Source organism: Sinocyclocheilus grahami, unplaced genomic scaffold, assembly GCF_001515645.1.
Source record: "Sinocyclocheilus grahami isolate Dianchi unplaced genomic scaffold, SAMN03320097.WGS_v1.1 scaffold672.1, whole genome shotgun sequence".
NCBI lineage: Eukaryota > Metazoa > Chordata > Actinopteri > Cypriniformes > Cyprinidae > Sinocyclocheilus > Sinocyclocheilus grahami.
The window spans coordinates 606,092-624,521 of NW_015505851.1; the positions used below are offsets into that span (position 1 = coordinate 606,092).

Here is an 18,430-nt window from a genome sequence, read left to right on the forward strand (position 1 = left end):
TTTTTTTTAGTACAAGAAATCCAATAAAAATGACAAAAACAGAAAAATACTAAAACTTCAACAAGAAAACAGAAAAAATAAGAAATTAAAATCTAATTCAAAATATTAAGAACAACTAGGCTAGTAGTTTACCAGAGATACTAAAATAACACTTTCTTAAAATCAGTGTGATCTGCCATGAGTAAATAATTACATTTCTTTGTGAGCTGCTCTTTTCAGAGACCTCAACATCTATTTCCCTCCTGCATCTACTAATATTTTTAGATTTTTATGATTCGTATATTGCTTGTATTTTTTTTCTGAATGCACTTTGACATGACATTCAATGTAGAAACGCAAATGCTTGCATAATTGTGTATTTATGACGGTTACAAACCGGGGATCCCGATGCATCTGAACCTGGACCTTCTTGATTTTATTTCTGAATGAAACCGATTGTTCAATTAGAATAAAATGCAAGTTGAGACCAGACCCATGGCTAGCTGTTTGAACTTTACAGATTTAGCAGAATATGAAAGATGGATAATCTGGAATTCAGTTTTTATTACTTAAAATTATAATTCTTGATAGCAGGAATAAAATGTTTGCTAGTAACAATGGTAATTCTCGATTACAGTTCTTTATACCAAACGTGACATCAGCATTCAGCACTATTAAAAAACATTAATCTTGATATCTGTAATTACATTTTCACAAGTAAAATTTTGCTTTGTAAGCTGATTTAAAATGTGCATGTCTGTTTGTCTGAACATTAATTTTTGCTATCAACAATTCAGTTTTCACTTGTTAAAAATGGCTAATTCTTGATATCAGAAATAGATGTTTTGCTCATAATTTTTACTTGCATGGATAAAATGGCCTTATTAATAATAACAACAACAATGACCGATATCAGAAATTTATGTTGTCACTAGTGACAACTGAATTGCTGAAAAATTAGAATTCTTAATCATAATAATTCAGTTGTTCATGTCAAGAATGTGTGAAACTGAAATTTTAACTAGTAAGAAATTATTGATATCTGTAATCGCATTGGAGTGGCAAAGCATGGTGATATTTAACTAGCGAAAATGCAGTTACAGATATCAAGAATTACACTTTTTACTGATTCAAATTCAGTTCTTGATATTCATATTTCTGAAAGTGATTGATTTTTGTTATTTCTGATTTCAATAATTCACATTTTTAGTAGTGGAAATGCTATTAATGATATTAAAAATATTAGTTTGTTTTTTTTACTTGTAAAAAATCCATTCCTGATATCAATAATTAACATACAAAAAAAAAATCTTATTCTGGGAATGATTAAAAATCAAATCTGACTTGATCCATCAAGAATTGACTGGATTATGAAAAGTGGCTCAGATAGATAAAGGGCTTCATTTCTGCCTCCCTTTGTGTGAAATGTTAATTAAATGAACAATCTGCGATCTTTCTCTCTCAGACCCCTGCCTCAGCTTTCTCAAACGAATCCATCACAATCAAAGGCAAACAGTTCTTCATTTTCAAGATGATTGGCAGAGGCGGATCCAGTAAGGTACGAAATAAGACGTATTCTCTATCATTTTGCATTTCCATTTGATCCAGAAATAATTCTGTTTGTATTCAGGTGTATCAGGTGTTTGACCATAAGAAGCACGTGTATGCTTTGAAGTATGTGAATCTAGAGGAGGCCGACGCTCAGGCTGTGGAAAGCTACAAGAATGAGATCGAGCACTTGAATCATCTTCAACAGTACAGCGATCAGATCATTAAACTCTATGACTAGTAAGTGTGCTGTGCTTGGAAACCGTGCCCTAGCTGTTCTAGTGTGCTCCTGATCACATGACCTCCTGTTGGCTCGCAGTGAGATCACCAGCAGCTGCATCTACATGCTGATGGAGTGCGGTCACCTGGATCTCAACACCTGGCTGCGCAACCGCAAGTCCGTCAACCCCCTGGACAGGAAGTGCTACTGGAGGAATATGCTGGAGGCTGTGCACACCATCCACAAACACGGTGACTCGCACACTTGCATTATTTGAACAAAGTATCCAGGGGGGTATTCCAGAAAGCTGGTTGTGTGACATACTCGGGTATGTTTAAGGCGTTGCTCTCAAACTCAATTCCTGGAGGGCCACCGTTTTGCACAGTTTAGCTCCAACCCTAATCAAACACAGTCTTTGCAACCTTGTTGTTCACAGAATGCAATCTTGATTTTACAAAAAGCATGTGATGCAAGACTAAGGAACGGGAAGGCACACAGGATCTTGGACACGCCATCTAAACATGCATGGTCAAAGATATTTACACAGTAGAATGCAAAAACAACTATATTTTTAGTGTAGAGACCACTTTGTTGAGTTTATAACTGGAGTGATTTATAGTTGTGTGAACCAGTTTTTCTGCTAGACTTTGTTGTTAATGTCTAAAATAGAGATTTGCAGGTGGCCCTAACATTAATAAAAATGGTTGACTATTTTTTTCCAGTACAAATATCTAAAACATCTTAAATCAAGATACATTTACTTGAGAAGCAAAATGACTTAAGATATGAAGTCTTGTTTTCTGACATGAAAAATACTATCAAAATAAAGCGTGTTTATGCTTAAAACAAGAAAAAAAATATTTTTTCTTATCCCACTGACAGATGTTTTATCTTGTTTTAAGCGTGAACTCACTTTTGAAAGATTTAACATTTTGAACAAGAAAAATGTTTAGATGTTTAAACTTTATACCAGAAATCAGAAGACAAAAATTGTAAATTCTAAAATATTTTGTATATTTTCTTATTTTCTTTACTGGTAAAATTATCTAAATATTCTTAAATCAAGATGTTCACTTTTGAAGCAAAACAAACGTGTCAAAATTGGGTTTCTGCTTTAAGACGAAGAAACGTGTTTTCCATTTGATTTGTTTATTTTTCTTACCTCACTTAATTTAGAATTTTTATTTTTTTTGGGGTCTCATGTAAGAAATAAGAATGTTTAGATATTTGTACAGGAAAACAACAAAAGTATGTTTTATTTCTTACTATTATTGACCAGTTTATTTATGTACGTCTCTGTTTAATTGATGGATTTCTTTATATTTTTCATTTGAAGGTATCATCCACAGTGATTTAAAGCCAGCTAATTTTGTGATTGTGGACGCGTCACTGAAACTGATAGACTTTGGAATCGCTAACCGTATTCAGCCTGACGTGACCAGCATCATGAAGGACTCGCAGGTCGGCACAGGACTGATCTAATATTATAGAAATGACATTTCTAGACTGTGCTGCATTGATTTACTCGTTCTTATGACGTCCGTCAGGTGGGGACTCTAAACTACATGCCACCAGAGGCCATTAAAGACACATCCTCCAATGGGAAACCAGGGTCAAAGGTGAGAAGACTACTTCCTAATTTAGTGCCTCAATTGTTATCGGATCTCCTGTTAATATACTCCTTTCAGGGAGCGTGTATAACGGTAGATTGCACAGTGTGATCCCATCATTCTCTGCTCTTCAGATCAGTGCTAAAGGCGACGTGTGGTCTCTGGGATGTATACTTTACTGCATGACTTACGGAAAGACTCCGTTCCAGAACATCACCAATCAGATCAGCAAAATCCATGCTATCATAGACCCGACCCACGAGATCGACTTCCCCGATATCCCAGAGAAGGACCTGCTCGATGTGCTGAAGGTGCGCAGGACGTCTGGCTGTGCTGATCAGTCGTATAACAACCCCTACAGTTTCATATTTAGTGCTCACCGTCTCTCTGTTGTCTGTTTCAGAGGTGTTTAGTTCGCAATCCTAGAGAGAGGATTTCCATAGCAGAGCTCCTCGATCATCTGTACCTGCAGCTGCAACCTGCACCTGAGCCAGGTACAAGCTACAGTCTGCTTTTACTGAAAGCAATCACACGTCTAAAGGTGTATGGAGTTGAATATGAACATGATGATGATTGTTATATCACCGTCACTTCCAGCAGAAGCGTGTGCCGGTGATTTGAAGAGGATCCTCAATGAACTGGCGGCTCTTCAGTCTCCCAACAGCATCGCCAGAGCTGCTAGTGTAAGTGATGATCACGAATACTCAACATTCGTGACTTCGAGAGTTTTGTGAGTTTTCCAAACTGGGGTTTTTGAGTTGATGAAACGCTAATTATTAATAAATAAAAATGTGAGGTTAAAAGTAATTTTAAAATAAAAGCAATCGAATAAAAAAAAACTTACTAAAGAAGTATAGCAGGCTGCTTGCATAAAATGATTCAAAAATCTGTTGTCATTCTATATCTCCATTAATATGTCTTAGTAAGATGATATTTAAATGATTCGTTTGATGATCAAAACACATAATGCACTGCAATGCAATGATGATTGAGAGACGAACAAATAAAAAGCCTGATGATCAGATTTGAGGCGCACTGATTTTTCCGAAAAATGACATCTGGAGACCCGAGTAAAGCCGAGCTGCTTCAGTCCAGTATGTGTTCATCTGGAAATATTACTAACGATATCAAAGTTATTCTTACATTTACTTCATAAAAAAAACAAGTCTAATCTTTAGTCTAAGTCTAAACCATCAATCCGACGATTGAAAGCATGAAGTAGATTGTGTGCAACAGGTTTAACAGCAAAGTTTTGTTAATCAAATCTGATGCAGTAGGCTTTTTAAGGTTGAAGCAGAAATATTATTAAAATGTTCTTTTTAACGTCTTTCTCTACCACCGCTGCAGAACCTGGCCAAGATGTGCAACAGCGGGAAGAAGTTAGATGTTTCTGAATGTGTGAAAACATCCAGTCAGATGCTGTGGAAATGACGAGGATGGAGATGATGAAGGCTGCAGGACTCAAAACCACTGTTCCCAAACACTCAGGAGCTGCCGAGACAAATGTCTCGCACCTCAAACAAGCTACAGTCAGGCAAACAGCGTCCACTAGCTGCTATCTGCTTCACACTGTGCTTGAGATGCTTTCAACAAATGCATGTTTGTTGTCCATTTCTTCCGGTTTCTGATTTTATTTGACTACTAGATGCAATCTAAGAAAGTGTACATGACAAATATACATACCTTGTCAGGTAGATTCTTTAATATAACATATAATGCTGTTTTCTTGGACGTAACTCTAATTTTGCAATATGATAAATGTTTTCACAGCTCTCATTATTCAGTGCGTTTATTGTCTTGATGCCATTTCGTCAGAATGCATGATTACTTTCCTGTGATCATCAATCGATTAAAATACTTTCTACAGTTTGCATTTATAAGATATTCCTCCTGCTGGAATATGCCACCAAAATAATGTGCCTTCCTGTGTGATGGCATCGAGGAATTGACTTCGGTTTAAGATACAACAACAACAACAAAAAGATGGATGGTTGGCTGGAAAGGAAAATTGTGGGCAGTAAAACCATATTGACTGAAACTATATTCTCACATGTGCTGTTTGAAACAATGTAGTTTGTGATATTATGAATAAAGAAAACAAATATGTTTGCTTGTATAGTGTTTTATAATATATTCGTGCATTCGTTTACCCAAAAATGTAATTCTGTCATTTGCCCACCCTCTACTTATTCCAAACCTACGGAAACCCGTTTCCGCCGCGGAATAAAAATTGCGACTTTTTATCTCACAATTGTGAGGTGCAATTACCTTGTTTTATTTTTTTATTCCGCGGCGGAAACGGGGTTTCCGTACAAACCTGTATGTGGTTCTTTCTTCAAAATATCTTATTTTGTGGTCAACAGAAGAAAGAAACTCACACAGGTTCGGAACAAGTGCATGGTGGGTAAATGATGACAGAATTCAAATTTTTAGGTGGACTGTCCCTTTAAGGCGTTAAAAAGTACTGAACACGAATGACTCGTAAACGTAATTTTTAGATAAAGCCAAATATCCTGGATTTATTAGTCAAGTGATTTTGTGAGTTGTAATATTCCAAGCTCAATTTATATTTAATAATCGGTTACGATAAACCAAACTAAAACGATTAGTACATTATGGCCGTGTCTCGGAATCTAGCGAGAGGCCTAGCTAGACAGCATTTCTGTGCTTGAGTGTTTCCTCCATAATGAGCACGACCCGTAAGTTACGTACTTGACGTACGGTGCCAATTTAAACTCCTCCCACGCGTCCAGCCAATCAGAGCGGCGCTTGTCCATGCGAGCGCTGACGTCAGCGCGCTCTTCCTGCTAGGCTTCCAGCGCAATGGCGGCGACGCGGCTGTTTCTCAGAGCTTCACCCGTGAAGTCTTCGCTAACCGGGTTAACCGGCGGCGTGCGCAGCAGTCTGGGGTTAACTCTGCTTAAACGGTCCCCTGACCGCACAGCCGAGCCCAAAGCGCAGAGGAGACACGCAGCGCACTTCAGCTATCACCCCGACCCTGCGCCTGCGCAGTACGGTAAATGCCCTTGTTTACATTTTACAGCTAAGCTGGAGTCCTGAAGAGACCCTGAGATATCCACATGATTCATCTAGAAAGCTCTCGTTCTGGAATACTGTTCATACTACCTAAGCCTGGCTTTGCTCTGGTGTTTTGCAAGCAAACATAAGTCTAAAAACACCTCGTCTGTCAGTCTTGTTTAGACTCAAATACACTGTGAACATATGAATAATGCAGTAATGCATGATGCCAGGTAAAGTGGTCCAGATAAATATATATGACAACAAAAGTACTTGACCGTGTGTGAGGTGATTTAGTTAGTTTGCTAGGCTGGATGCGGAAAAATAAAGAAATAAAAATAAGGTTTATATATTCATAACTGTTGAACGTCTCGGTAAGGTGTCGCGAATGGCCTGTATAATGAAAATTAATAACTTAAATCAAAATAACCTGTTTTATGAAAAGTGTTCAATTGCCTTAAAAGTTATTCAGAAGTCTTTGTAGTAAAAAAAAAACTTTTTTAATAGAGGAAACTATCAAAAAATATCTAAAAGGTCATTTATCTGCCTCCATCAGCTACAATAAATTAAGACATTTGAATAATTCCCAGTTACAATACACAATTAAAATAATACTGAAATACTCAAAATCATGTTTGCATGCCGTATGAGTGCATGAATGAATGCATAGTCAATATAGCACATTTTTATTGCTGTTTACTTGAAAGGAAAGTGCTTCAGTTGTTAAAATTTCTCATTTAATCAAATAATGCGTAGTCGGCATACGCACACTTATATATTATGCTGTCTTAAAACCGCTATTGACTCCATTAGCAACATCTCAGTGGTTGGTAACTGTTAGACCTTTCTGTTAAATGATTATTTATTTAATCTGGTCATATATCTGATCTTGTAAGTTTCATGTGTTCCTTGAGGTTCACTTACAGTGTTAATATTGTTTGTGCATGAGCTGATAATATCTGTGATACCAGTGCATCTAAAAACACAACTCCTCTGACATTCACCCGCAGCCAAATATGAGTGTTTCTAGCTGTTATGAATCGCGAGACGCTACTGTAGGATTGACTCGAGTGTCTCCGCAGGCCCCACACAGAAGATGAATTTGTTCCAGGCTGTGACCAGTGCCTTGGACAACACGCTCGCCGGCGATCCCACCGCAGGTACGAGAGCAGACTGACTCTAACTGAGGGTCTTGAGTGCGGTATATTAACACCTCTGTCTCCTGCAGTGATTTTCGGTGAAGATGTGGCGTTTGGTGGGGTGTTTCGATGCACAGTCGGCCTCCGAGATAAATACGGTGAGTTTTCGTGCTCGAAGGTCACACGAGGTGAAGTGTGCTGGGCTGTGTGTTGTGTGCACTCACACTAGATGGCAGCAATGCTATAGAATGAAGTACCTGCGTACTGTTCACTGTCTACTGCATACTTCACAAATAAGCAGTACACGGTAAACGGCAATTTGAAATCAGTTTCGTGTAAAAATGTTCTGTTTTTGTGAGAATGATCAAATAACGAGTCCAAGAAGAGATGTACAAAATGTGCCTGAAATAGGGTTATTTAGTTAATAAAACTACAACCACAAACAACATATTCATTACCTGAAATAAAATATAAAACATATATATATTACAGCTAGTTGCCAAGGCAACATTTCTCATTTTAGTTTAGTTTATATTTGAATTGCTAAGATAATAAAAATTAATTGAACACTATATATAGACATGTTTTTAAATAAGCGAACAAAAATGATCAACAAAATTACTAAACCTTTCATTAAAATTTGACAACAGAAAATCAAAAAACTATAATCTAATTCAAAATATCAACAAAAGCTATAAAAGTACATCAGTGACAGTAAAGTAACAGTGCTTTTAATCACTGTGCACTGCATTGTGTGTCTGTCTAGATGGTAATTATTTGCTTTTATGTTAATTGGTCATATTAAGAGGTGTTCAGTGTGTTCACATTTGCAACTGAATGTTAAAGCTGCATAAATCAGCATAAACTTCACCTACATTGAGGTCAGATTTAAGTCCTGCATCTAAATAAAGGAACTAAATTAAACGAATAACACAAAACTTGTCTTTTTTTTATGCGTGTTTGTTAAGCAGAATCATCCAAGGGTGAGGGTCTGCTGGAAAAAGCACGTGACTCATATTTTGTGACTAAGTTGAATTATTGAGCCCAAATAAGTGTAGATCAGTCCAGAACATTGGCTTTGTTTAGACCCAGTCTTCCTTAGACAAGATTCAGCTCAGTGGTGCTTTCTTCAACTTTTCTATTTGGTTTGACTTTGACTTAGCCATTAATCATTACTTTTCTTCTGCTTTAACCATTCACTCGTATATGGTCAGAGTCTTGCTGCAAGACTCAGTTAAATTTTATTATGTTTTTTTTTTTTTTGATAGAGATTAAGACTTTTATTCAGCAAGGGTGCATTGAATTGATCTACAGTACCAGTAAAGACATTTATAATGCTATGAATGATTTCTATTTCAAATAAATGCTGTTCTTTTGAACTTTCTATTCATCTGTGAATCCTGAAAAGACATGTCTTCAGAAATCAGTATAATATGCTGATCTGCTGCTGAAGACTGGAGGAATGATGCTGAAAATACAGCTGCGCATCACAGGAATACATTACAAATTAATTGAAAAATACGTTTAAAAAATGTAAAAAAAAATTTTTTTTCAAATGTTGAGATAGAAAAGTTATTTTAAACTGTAATAATATTTCAAAATATTGCTGTATTTTTGGTCAAATAAATGCAGTCTTTCAAAAATGTAAAAAAAAAAGAACTTTTTGAACTTTAGTGTAAATTCAAAATGACGTTTGTTGTACTTGAAGGATGTGCAACTCTCAAAAGATGCATCATTTAAACAAACAGAAAAAGAAACATTGTTAATGATTACGTTCTTGTTTGGCTTTATCACTATATTCATCAAAGGGTTAATGAGGTGATTCTGATAACACGTCTAATATATTGTGTTGCCTGTATATACTACTTAAATATTAAGTAGTTGTCTTGAATCCTGTCAGTTTGGATGCTTTATCGGACAATTCATCTGTCTTGTTTAATATAGAAACACCATTGAAACGGGTCATTTTCGCTGTTGTAACTAGCACCTTTTCTAATCTGGTGTGATATGTATTTAACATTTTGATTATTTGTGTTTTCCGCTAAACGTTGATGAATAAAATGCTGTGTTAATGCTCCTCTAAACCAAATTTAAAATGTGCTTTCAGTACGTTTGTGCATTTGAGCTCTTTGCCATTCATTTAGTTGCACTTCATCAATTATGCGAGAATAAATGAAGTAGATTCAGATTGAACAGAACACCCTCTACAGGTTTCGCAAGCCATAAATAGTTAAATTATGCTGCCGTGGAGAGGCAGGAAAGAGGAGGAAAACAGACATTATGGTAATGATAAAACATCTGCTGTTTGCCACTCGTTTTGGACAGAAGCGCTATATATAGAGGCACTCTGTGATGTTTTGAAATAAACACAGATCCACGACTCCAACATGACTCCCGCCGCGTGGGTGCCTTTTGTTTGTTATTGACGTCAGAGGTGTTGACCTTTGAGAGGATCATTATTTTCCGTGCCGTCTCGTTAGACGGGAACGGGGTACTCGTGCCACTCATTTGAGAGAGTCTCTGCCCTCTTTGCGGCCAGTAAACACTGTATTATCTCTGAAATGCCCATCAGCAGCCCGTTGCGTGCATGCCTTATTCAACAAAGACGCTTTTTCATTTCAAAGACAGTCAATGATTTCTGAATCGACTGAAACTTTTTGAAATAACCAGCAAATTCCTCTTCTTTTGCATTATTTCCTAAGGTGTCGTTTCAGGTTTAAAATGAGAAAAGCTTGATGGACTGCGTCGATTACCACCACGCAGAATCATTTTGACTCGTTGACTCATTTTGACAAATTCTGACGGCAACATGATGTAGATTATAAACCTGGAAGACGAAAACAGTGCAAAAAGGCTCCAAATTAACTTGTTTTCTCCTACAGTTAAAAATGAACGGATGCCAACATTGTCTTGATGTGTGACACAAACACAAATCTCAGATAAAGTAGTTTGGTGTTTCATGACTCTTTAAGATAATACCTTGACAGTTTGTGCGATAATTTGACATCTAGCCACAAAAATTAGCGAGCGCCTTTCAGAATAAACACACACAAATCGAAGATGAGTGTTTGAAAGCAGACGTCTGTCGGTAAGTGGGTTTTTGTGTATTACATTTATACTGCATTTCAAATGGCAGAAGTTCTCTTCATCGAGCATTTGGAAGGAAAAATACTGAAATACCAGTGTCAAGCAAAAGCGTACCTTTCACACAGTGCAAAGAAACCCACTATTGCTCTTGTATTTCTCTTCAACCTTAAAACCTTTTGCCAGTTTATATTCTTATTCAGTGTTGCGTGTGCGTGTGTTTGTGTGTAATTGGCAGCAAGCAGAAAATGGCTGTTTCTAGTGCACACAAGTGCCATTGCACCCATGAAGAAAAACCAAGGTCAGAATGGATCTCGCTAGAGAGAGAATTGCAATGACTCTTTTTTTTTTTCTCTCTCCAAGTCATTCTGTATTTGTGTTCTCCAGTTCAAGATGACAGTCCAACAGTAAGTCTAATCACCACACATGTTAAAGTTCATTTCAAGAATAAACAAAGTGGCGTTTATGAATTTAAGTTTAGGTGACAGTGAAAACAAACCATACAATTAGGGCTGCACGATAAACAACGGCTCGGTGTAGTTAATGCTGCTCAATGTGAAAGCACGCAGGTGATGGAGATTTACCGCTGATTACAGAACCGGCTTTACTGATAAGATGCGCATTAAATATCGCATGCGATTTATCGTGCAGCCCTACATACAATCTATATGATTGTTTTTATATGAAGCATAGACTTTATTCAAGCCAATAAGAGACACGTCTGGGTCATTATGTACATTAAAGGAAAACCATGCGATAGGCGCAGCACTTCTCATACAGTACAAGACACCTTCTAGATGAGTGTGAAACTGCCAGAACTTGGACTAAGATTCATCACAAAGTCCATTAACTCACTGTGAAAATGTTACACTATGCTATCAAAGACTCGCGTTTATCCTACGACAAATTAAATATTTAGAACCTTTTAGGGGCCGTTCACACAGAACGGGGTTTTCCATTCCAATGCGCTACTTTTTAATTGTTTTGAAACGCGTTAGACTTTCAGTGTATGGCCGTTACCGCATTTTTAAGACGCCTTGTCAAGTTAAAAGAATTTCAACTTTTACTTCCAAATCAGTGGACCAATCAGAAGACTTGCAAAAGTTGCACAGCTCAAAAATTTGCCCCGTGTATCATCAGCCTGCGTCTCGCGTTTTTAAACTCTGCAAGATGTTGAGCCTCCAGGAGCAGGATTGGACACCCCTGTCTCAAAAGAACCATTTGTTTCTTATTGCGAAGAACATTTTAAGTTGTTTTCCACTGTAAACAACCCTTTGTGGAATTGAATGTTAAAGGTTCTTCATGGAACCATCAATGGCAATAAACCTTTATTTTTTTTAAGAGTGAAGGATCCTCGAAATTTGTCTCGGAAGGCCAAATCGTACAGTGTGCATTGAATCACTTTGCCACTTTGACATTGTAGCTTTTTTACCATGAAACCCCATTTTTGCTTGTTTTCGTAAACTGAGAGAGGAGTCAGTGATTTTGTGGTAATCAGCAGCATGTGTCCATAGACATGAACTGAACCCAGAACAGTCCGTTAACGGCTTTCACTCGGTGTTGTGTAGAAACGGTTTCATGCATGATTTCATCACGTCTTCAATTATTTTTCATGTGTTAGTGAAGCGTCGGTGGAAGAGCCGTGCATGTGCTCTGGTATGAATAAAAACAACTTTCCGCTCTGAATATAGGGACTATTTCATGTGGTTCTTTACTGCATTTAAGACGAGGCGGACAGCAGGCTTTGTATTTGTGTTTCCCTGATGTTGTGTATGTTTATCCTGGTTTGTTTTGTAATATAATTCAGTCATGAAGGGGGAAAAAACTTTTTTGCAGCAGATTTTATGGTTTGAGGTTAATACTTCCTGCTTTATACTACATAACATAAAAACCATAAAAAGAAATCGATATATTAAAAGCACACGGTCTGTTGAAGCATCCTAGCAGTCATCACGGCCCATGTTTGCGTTTGTTCCTGACATCTTGTCACATAGGGCTGCACGGTTATGACAAACCATAATTGTCGATTATTCCCTTGAAATTGTAATTGCGATTTATTAATTACGATTATCACAATTTACATTGAATGATGTTTATACCATTGTTTGATGCAACTGCATGCCGTATTTTTATATGAAAATAAACCAGCTGAAAACACTCTAACTGAAAAACTTAGTGCTTTTCTATAGCCTCAAATGTCAACTATACATCGGATTGGTTTCTTCTTTAAATTATAAAAAAGTAATAATATGAATGGTATTATAATGTTATACTAAAACTAAAATTAAAATAATGGGAAAAACCCTTAAGAGAACATGTAGAAAGAAAAAAACGCATCTTAAGCACGCAGAATAACATACGTGGACTTTGAACGATTAATTGCCGCTTTGAACGATTACGTAATTGTGGCATCCATAATTGTAATCGCGATTAGAAATTGGATTAATTGTGCGGCCTTATTGTCTCACATGCCCTTGCTTCGGATGAACATATCAGAGTTTGTACCTGGTGTGAAGATGCTGATTAAAATCCCGCTCATTTAGACTGATTTGAGTGTGGAGTAGGTTGACATTGAGCGGTTTTCTCCTCAGGTAAGGACCGTGTGTTTAACACCCCGCTGTGTGAGCAAGGCATCGTGGGTTTTGGGATCGGCGCAGCTGTGGCGGGAGCCACCGCTATTGCAGAGATTCAGTTTGCTGACTACATTTACCCAGCCTTTGATCAGGTGAGCTTGTCTTCAGGGGTCTTTTCTTTATACACATCACCATGGACATTTTTTATAACATAGGTTTACCCTTAGCTGTTAGATTTTTAGTGTTAGTTCACCCAGAAATAAAGAAAATCATCACTTACTTGTTCCAAACATGTATTTACCAACCCATAATATTTTCAAGATTTTTTTATGAAACTTCAGAGATTCCTTTTCCTCTATTCTGTCTATTACATCTAAACTTTGACGCAAAGTTCATGAAGGCATTGTAAAAGTAATCCGTATCAAGAGGTTTAATCCAAATCTCCTAAAGAGACATGATCTTGCTTGATTTATCTTATGTTTTCTTAGTTTCTCTGCTGTTAAGGAATAATAGGGTCATTTTGTGTCCACTCATTCGAGGTCCCCGGCTCAAATTTTAGATTTTGATCATATTTTCTCTGAAGAAAGATAAGCATGTATAGTGAAGGAAGCCAAAATGTTAAATGACATGGATGAATATTTACTGTGTATTGCACTATTTTGTAGAGGGGAGTCAAAATGGCAATTTTCACCTGTGAGATTATTTTAAGCATTAGTCGACTAATCACATGTTTATTAATAAACCATTTAAATCATTGTAATGAGCCTTTAATTGCCTACAAAGCCTAATAAGCGCTCAAGCGCATGCATAAAGCTTGCTACAGCGCACCGGCAGAAGTAATAATTATGAATGTGTCCGTGAAAAACAGTAAGGAGGCTGTATAAACATTTTAATAATTCATTTATAAACTAGTGCTTTCTTTGTTTTCGGTTTAAGAGATGAAGTCGGCGACACCGACTCGTCATCTCCGCAGTAGTGGTGCACCTGTCTGCATGTCTCATACGGTAATTGGTATATTTGAAAGTAGACATTTCACTCTCAATAGAAATGATTTTAATGTCTGTAAGGCAAGTATACACGGAGTTTCGCTCTCGAGTTCACAGAGACCGAGACGGCAGAAAGCGCTTCCTGTTTGCTTTCATTATTTTACAAAAGTGCAATGTTTTGTTGTTATTGTGAGTGCACACAAATAAACGTGAAGTTTTTACAGATTCTAAAGATGTATTACTTTTATCTGTATGACCAGAAATGAGGGAGTATTGTAAGAGCAAGGGAGCACAGCGGCGGCTCCATCTGTCCTGCAGTGAGCGTGCTACTGTTGAGCATTTCTCTAGGATAACATCAGATTGAGCGGCCATGTAGAGTTGCTAATACTTACATATTTAAGATGATAAGCCATATTTGAGGTCGATGAATGATAGGCGAGCGTTTGGATGTCCTGCGCAAGTACTGTATTACCACAAAGACCAGCCGTTAACGATCTGTCCATCTCAGACTGTGTGACTTCGCTTGTGGATTTGTTATAAAAAAAATATTTTTTTCTGCGACTAAAATAAAATTTTGGTCAACTAATGGTTAGTCGACTATTAGGAGCCAGCCCTACTGTTAGTAAATCTGGTCCTAAATGTATATTTTTGAAATGTGGAGGAAATTTTGCAGTATGATTACATGATATGTATCCAGTTGAATTATTCCTCTATTTAATGCATTTAGTAATCAGTAACAGTATGAGAGCAGCATGAGGTCTTTCAGGTTTCTCACTCTGTAGTTTTGGGGTGTTTGTGAGATGCTGCCTGACTTGCAAGACGAAGCGTCCAGCTTCTGTCGGTCCGTCGCTGTTGTTCTCCATGTGTCCTCGTCTCGCTGAAGATAGATGAGCTTCCCTCCATCGTCACGGCAACTGAATGCCAGAGACAATAATAGGGGAATATTTTACAGGAACAGTTTGCACCATTATGAGTCACTCTGTCATTCTCTACAACCAAAAACTGACCCTCCGGTGAACAGAGGGTTTGAGTCTGGACAGTCTCTGATATTTCTGGAAGCTTTTTTGCTTCATTCTTTTCATTATCATGTAATTTTGCCGCCGTTTAAACCCCAATTTACATTGTCCCTTCCAAGCAGTTGTTGTCAAGCATTGTAAGAGAGTTTCCTGGCTCCACACTTTGTTTACTTTAAAAAGATTGGCGTAAATGGCAGGAAAAATGGTCTTTTAAACTAAAAAGCATTTTATGAGAGGAGTTTTGGACATGGACACGGAGACCGTCTTTTCTTGCACACAGATGTGAGTTGTAAATGTAAAGCCCTGTTTCTATTTCTCTGTTTCTGTTATATCTTCTGATGCTGTTGAAGATCGTAAACGAAGCGGCCAAGTACCGGTACCGCTCCGGGAACATGTACGACTGCGGGAAGCTGACCATCAGATCTCCGTGGGGCTGCGTGGGTCACGGCTCGATCTATCACTCCCAGAGTCCTGAGGCCTTCTTCGCACACTGTCCTGGAATTAAGGTTGTTTAACTCCCTTTTCAAAGAAAACTGTGACCTTTGCCTCAACAAACTCCTAAGTTGCTGCCTATTACTAGTTAGTAAGGTAGTTGTTAAGAGATCTAAAATATGGTCATGCAAAACCATGCATTAATATGTGCTTTATAAATGCTAATAAACAGCCAGTATGTGACCCTGGACCACAAAACCAGTCATAAGTGTCAATTTATACATCATCTCAAAGCTGAATAAATAAGCTTTCCATTGATGTATGGTTTGTTAGGATAGGACAATATTTGGCTGAGATACAACTATTAGAAAATCTGGAATCTGAGGGTGCAAAAAAATCCAAATATTGAGAAAATCATCTTTAAAGTTGTCCAAATGAAGTTCTTAGCAATTCATATTACTAATCAAAAATTACGTTTTGATATATTTACGGTAGGAAATTTACAAAATATCTTCATGGAACATGATCTTTACTTAATATCCTAATGATTTTTGGCATTAAAGAAAAATTTATAATTTTGACCCATACAATGTATTTTTGGCTATTGCTACAAATATCCCCCAGCGACTTAACACTGCTTTTGTGCTCCAGGGACACATATTTTAGTAATATGCATGCTAATATGCAACTAGTTAATAGTCAGTGAACACACTAAAGTGTTACCAAATTAGAAAAGATATTTTGATGACAGAATGAAGCCTGTTTTTTGGACGATTGAGGTGTTTTGCATTATTTGACTTTTGTGTGTATTCTTCCTCTTAAAATTCTCTTTATATGATTTTAGACATCGAACATTTATATATTTAATGAAGGGAAGTCCTAAACCAAACCACTGAAATTCTTGCATTCAGTCAGTAAATGGCAAATGGTGTTACGTTATAATTGAGTAGAGGACACACACAGCGGAATATACAGTGCTGCTTGAACATTTGTGGACCCTTTAGAATTTTCTATATTTCTGCGTAAATATAACCCAAAACATAATCAGATTTAATAATCAGAAGTCCTGAAAGTAGACAAAGAGAACCCAATCAATGACAATTGTGTCATCATTTACTCACCGTCATGGTCCAAAAGAGTATATGTAATAAATTTGATCAAACAAAATATTTCTTGCTGAAGCTACTTTTTGTAATGTCTGTTTGATGCTTTACACAACAATGACTTTAAATGATCTTTTGGGAGTAATTTCTCAGCCAGATTTGATGTGCGATTAATTCATCGCCACATCATGTAATTAATTAGATTCAAAATTGTAATCGCTTACCAGCCCTAATTTGTTCACAATCTGTCTGACTGTGGATTGAGTCCAAACTCTTTGGAGATGGCTTTGTGACCTTTTCCAGCCTGATGAGCAACAGCAGCTCTTTTTCTGAGGTCCTCAGAGATCTCTTTTGTTCGTGCCATGATTCACTTCCACAAACATGATCAGATATTAATAGATACCTTTTCTTTAAACAAAACAGGGCACACACTGACACCTGATAGTCATCCCGTTGCTTAAAAACACCTCTGAACAGATTCGCCTTAAAATGAACTGCTGATAACAGAGATTCACATACTTTGCCACTCACAGATATGTAATATTGTATCATTTTCCTGAATAAATAAATGACAAAGAACATATTTTTGTCTCACTTGTTTCCTTGTATTCTCTTTGTCTACTTTCAGGACTTTCAGGATGTTTTGGGCCATATTTATGCAGAAATATACAAACCCGATTCCAAAAAAGTTGGGACACTGTACAAATTGTGAGTAAAAAAGGTCGTCTCACTCGTACTACAACACATTCCTCAAGCTGCATTGAAACGCTCAGAAAAATTAAAAGCAGATGGATGTTTGACTCTCTGCAGGCTCGCCATTTAATGAGCCGACATGTGGAGTGTCCGAGAGGACTTGCCATCCGATTCTCTGTGCATCACCAGTCTTTGTTGTTGTGCGGCAAATCTTTTATTGCATCTTCATCTGTAATGGTCTATTCCGTTAGAATGGGTCACTTTGAAAATCAGTGTTGCTGCTGGTGATAGTGAATCACTTTTTCCATCTCGAGGCATCTTTAAAATGAGCCCAATGTGGAAACACAGCGTCGCCTTTGGAGTCTTATGTGTCCTTATAAATGTGTAAACGACAAGTTTATCTGTTTTCCTTTTTATGAAACCAATAATAGCTTGCTTTCCCCCTTTCTCTGTCCGTTAGATTGTTGTGCCGAGAGGTCCGGTTCAGGCCAAGGGTCTTCTTCTGTCCTGCATCGCTGATCAAAACCCCTGCATCTTCTTTGAGCCCAAAATCTTGTACAGAGCAGCAGGTGAGAGATCGTGAACAATGGGATTATGGGTATCTGACATGAGATTCTTGACATTAGTTGACATGTCCTTCGTTGTAACATGCTGTACAGTAAAATGCTTTAAAGCCACACTTTTCTGCAAATTATTATGCATGTAGCTTTTATGAGCTCCTATCAATTGAGATGCTACATGGAATATAGATTATTATATTGTGCATTGGGTGTAATGGAATATGTTAGCATGCTATAATGCTCAAAAAACACATCATTTAACATACTGTGCATTATTGTATGCCTAGTCTCTCTAAAATGCATGGATTTCTTGGGATTACTGGGAATTTATGAACTTTGTGACTTTGCGAATCTTATACACTAAAGACAAAGGAAAGCATGAAAACATGTCATACGACCCTTTTAAGAAAACCCAAGAAAGGACGAAATGCATGATGTTGCTTTAAATAGCCTCACAGCAAAGGAAAAT

At 37.3% G+C, this 18,430-nt stretch overlaps 2 protein-coding genes across 2 annotated transcripts in view; both read left to right on the top strand.

Annotated features, from left to right (window-relative positions):
• Positions 1–5,525, top strand: part of LOC107559022 (dual specificity protein kinase Ttk-like) — a 17,851-nt gene extending 12,326 nt beyond the window's left edge. The window contains exons 21-29 of the mRNA XM_016242741.1: positions 1,445–1,537; positions 1,610–1,767; positions 1,847–1,998; positions 3,084–3,208; positions 3,295–3,366; positions 3,492–3,668; positions 3,761–3,851; positions 3,955–4,040; positions 4,705–5,525. Of these exons, the coding sequence (XP_016098227.1) occupies positions 1,445–1,537; positions 1,610–1,767; positions 1,847–1,998; positions 3,084–3,208; positions 3,295–3,366; positions 3,492–3,668; positions 3,761–3,851; positions 3,955–4,040; positions 4,705–4,788 (1,038 nt within the window). The 3' untranslated portion in view covers positions 4,789–5,525. The remainder of the gene's footprint in view (positions 1–1,444; positions 1,538–1,609; positions 1,768–1,846; positions 1,999–3,083; positions 3,209–3,294; positions 3,367–3,491; positions 3,669–3,760; positions 3,852–3,954; positions 4,041–4,704) is intronic.
• Positions 5,526–6,129: 604 nt separating this feature from the next.
• Positions 6,130–18,430, top strand: part of bckdhb (branched chain keto acid dehydrogenase E1 subunit beta) — a 76,673-nt gene continuing 64,372 nt past the window's right edge. Inside the window, exons 1-6 of the mRNA XM_016242778.1 lie at positions 6,130–6,373; positions 7,458–7,535; positions 7,604–7,672; positions 13,190–13,323; positions 15,524–15,679; positions 17,862–17,970. Coding sequence (XP_016098264.1) covers positions 6,181–6,373; positions 7,458–7,535; positions 7,604–7,672; positions 13,190–13,323; positions 15,524–15,679; positions 17,862–17,970 — 739 coding nt within the window. The 5' untranslated portion in view covers positions 6,130–6,180. The remainder of the gene's footprint in view (positions 6,374–7,457; positions 7,536–7,603; positions 7,673–13,189; positions 13,324–15,523; positions 15,680–17,861; positions 17,971–18,430) is intronic.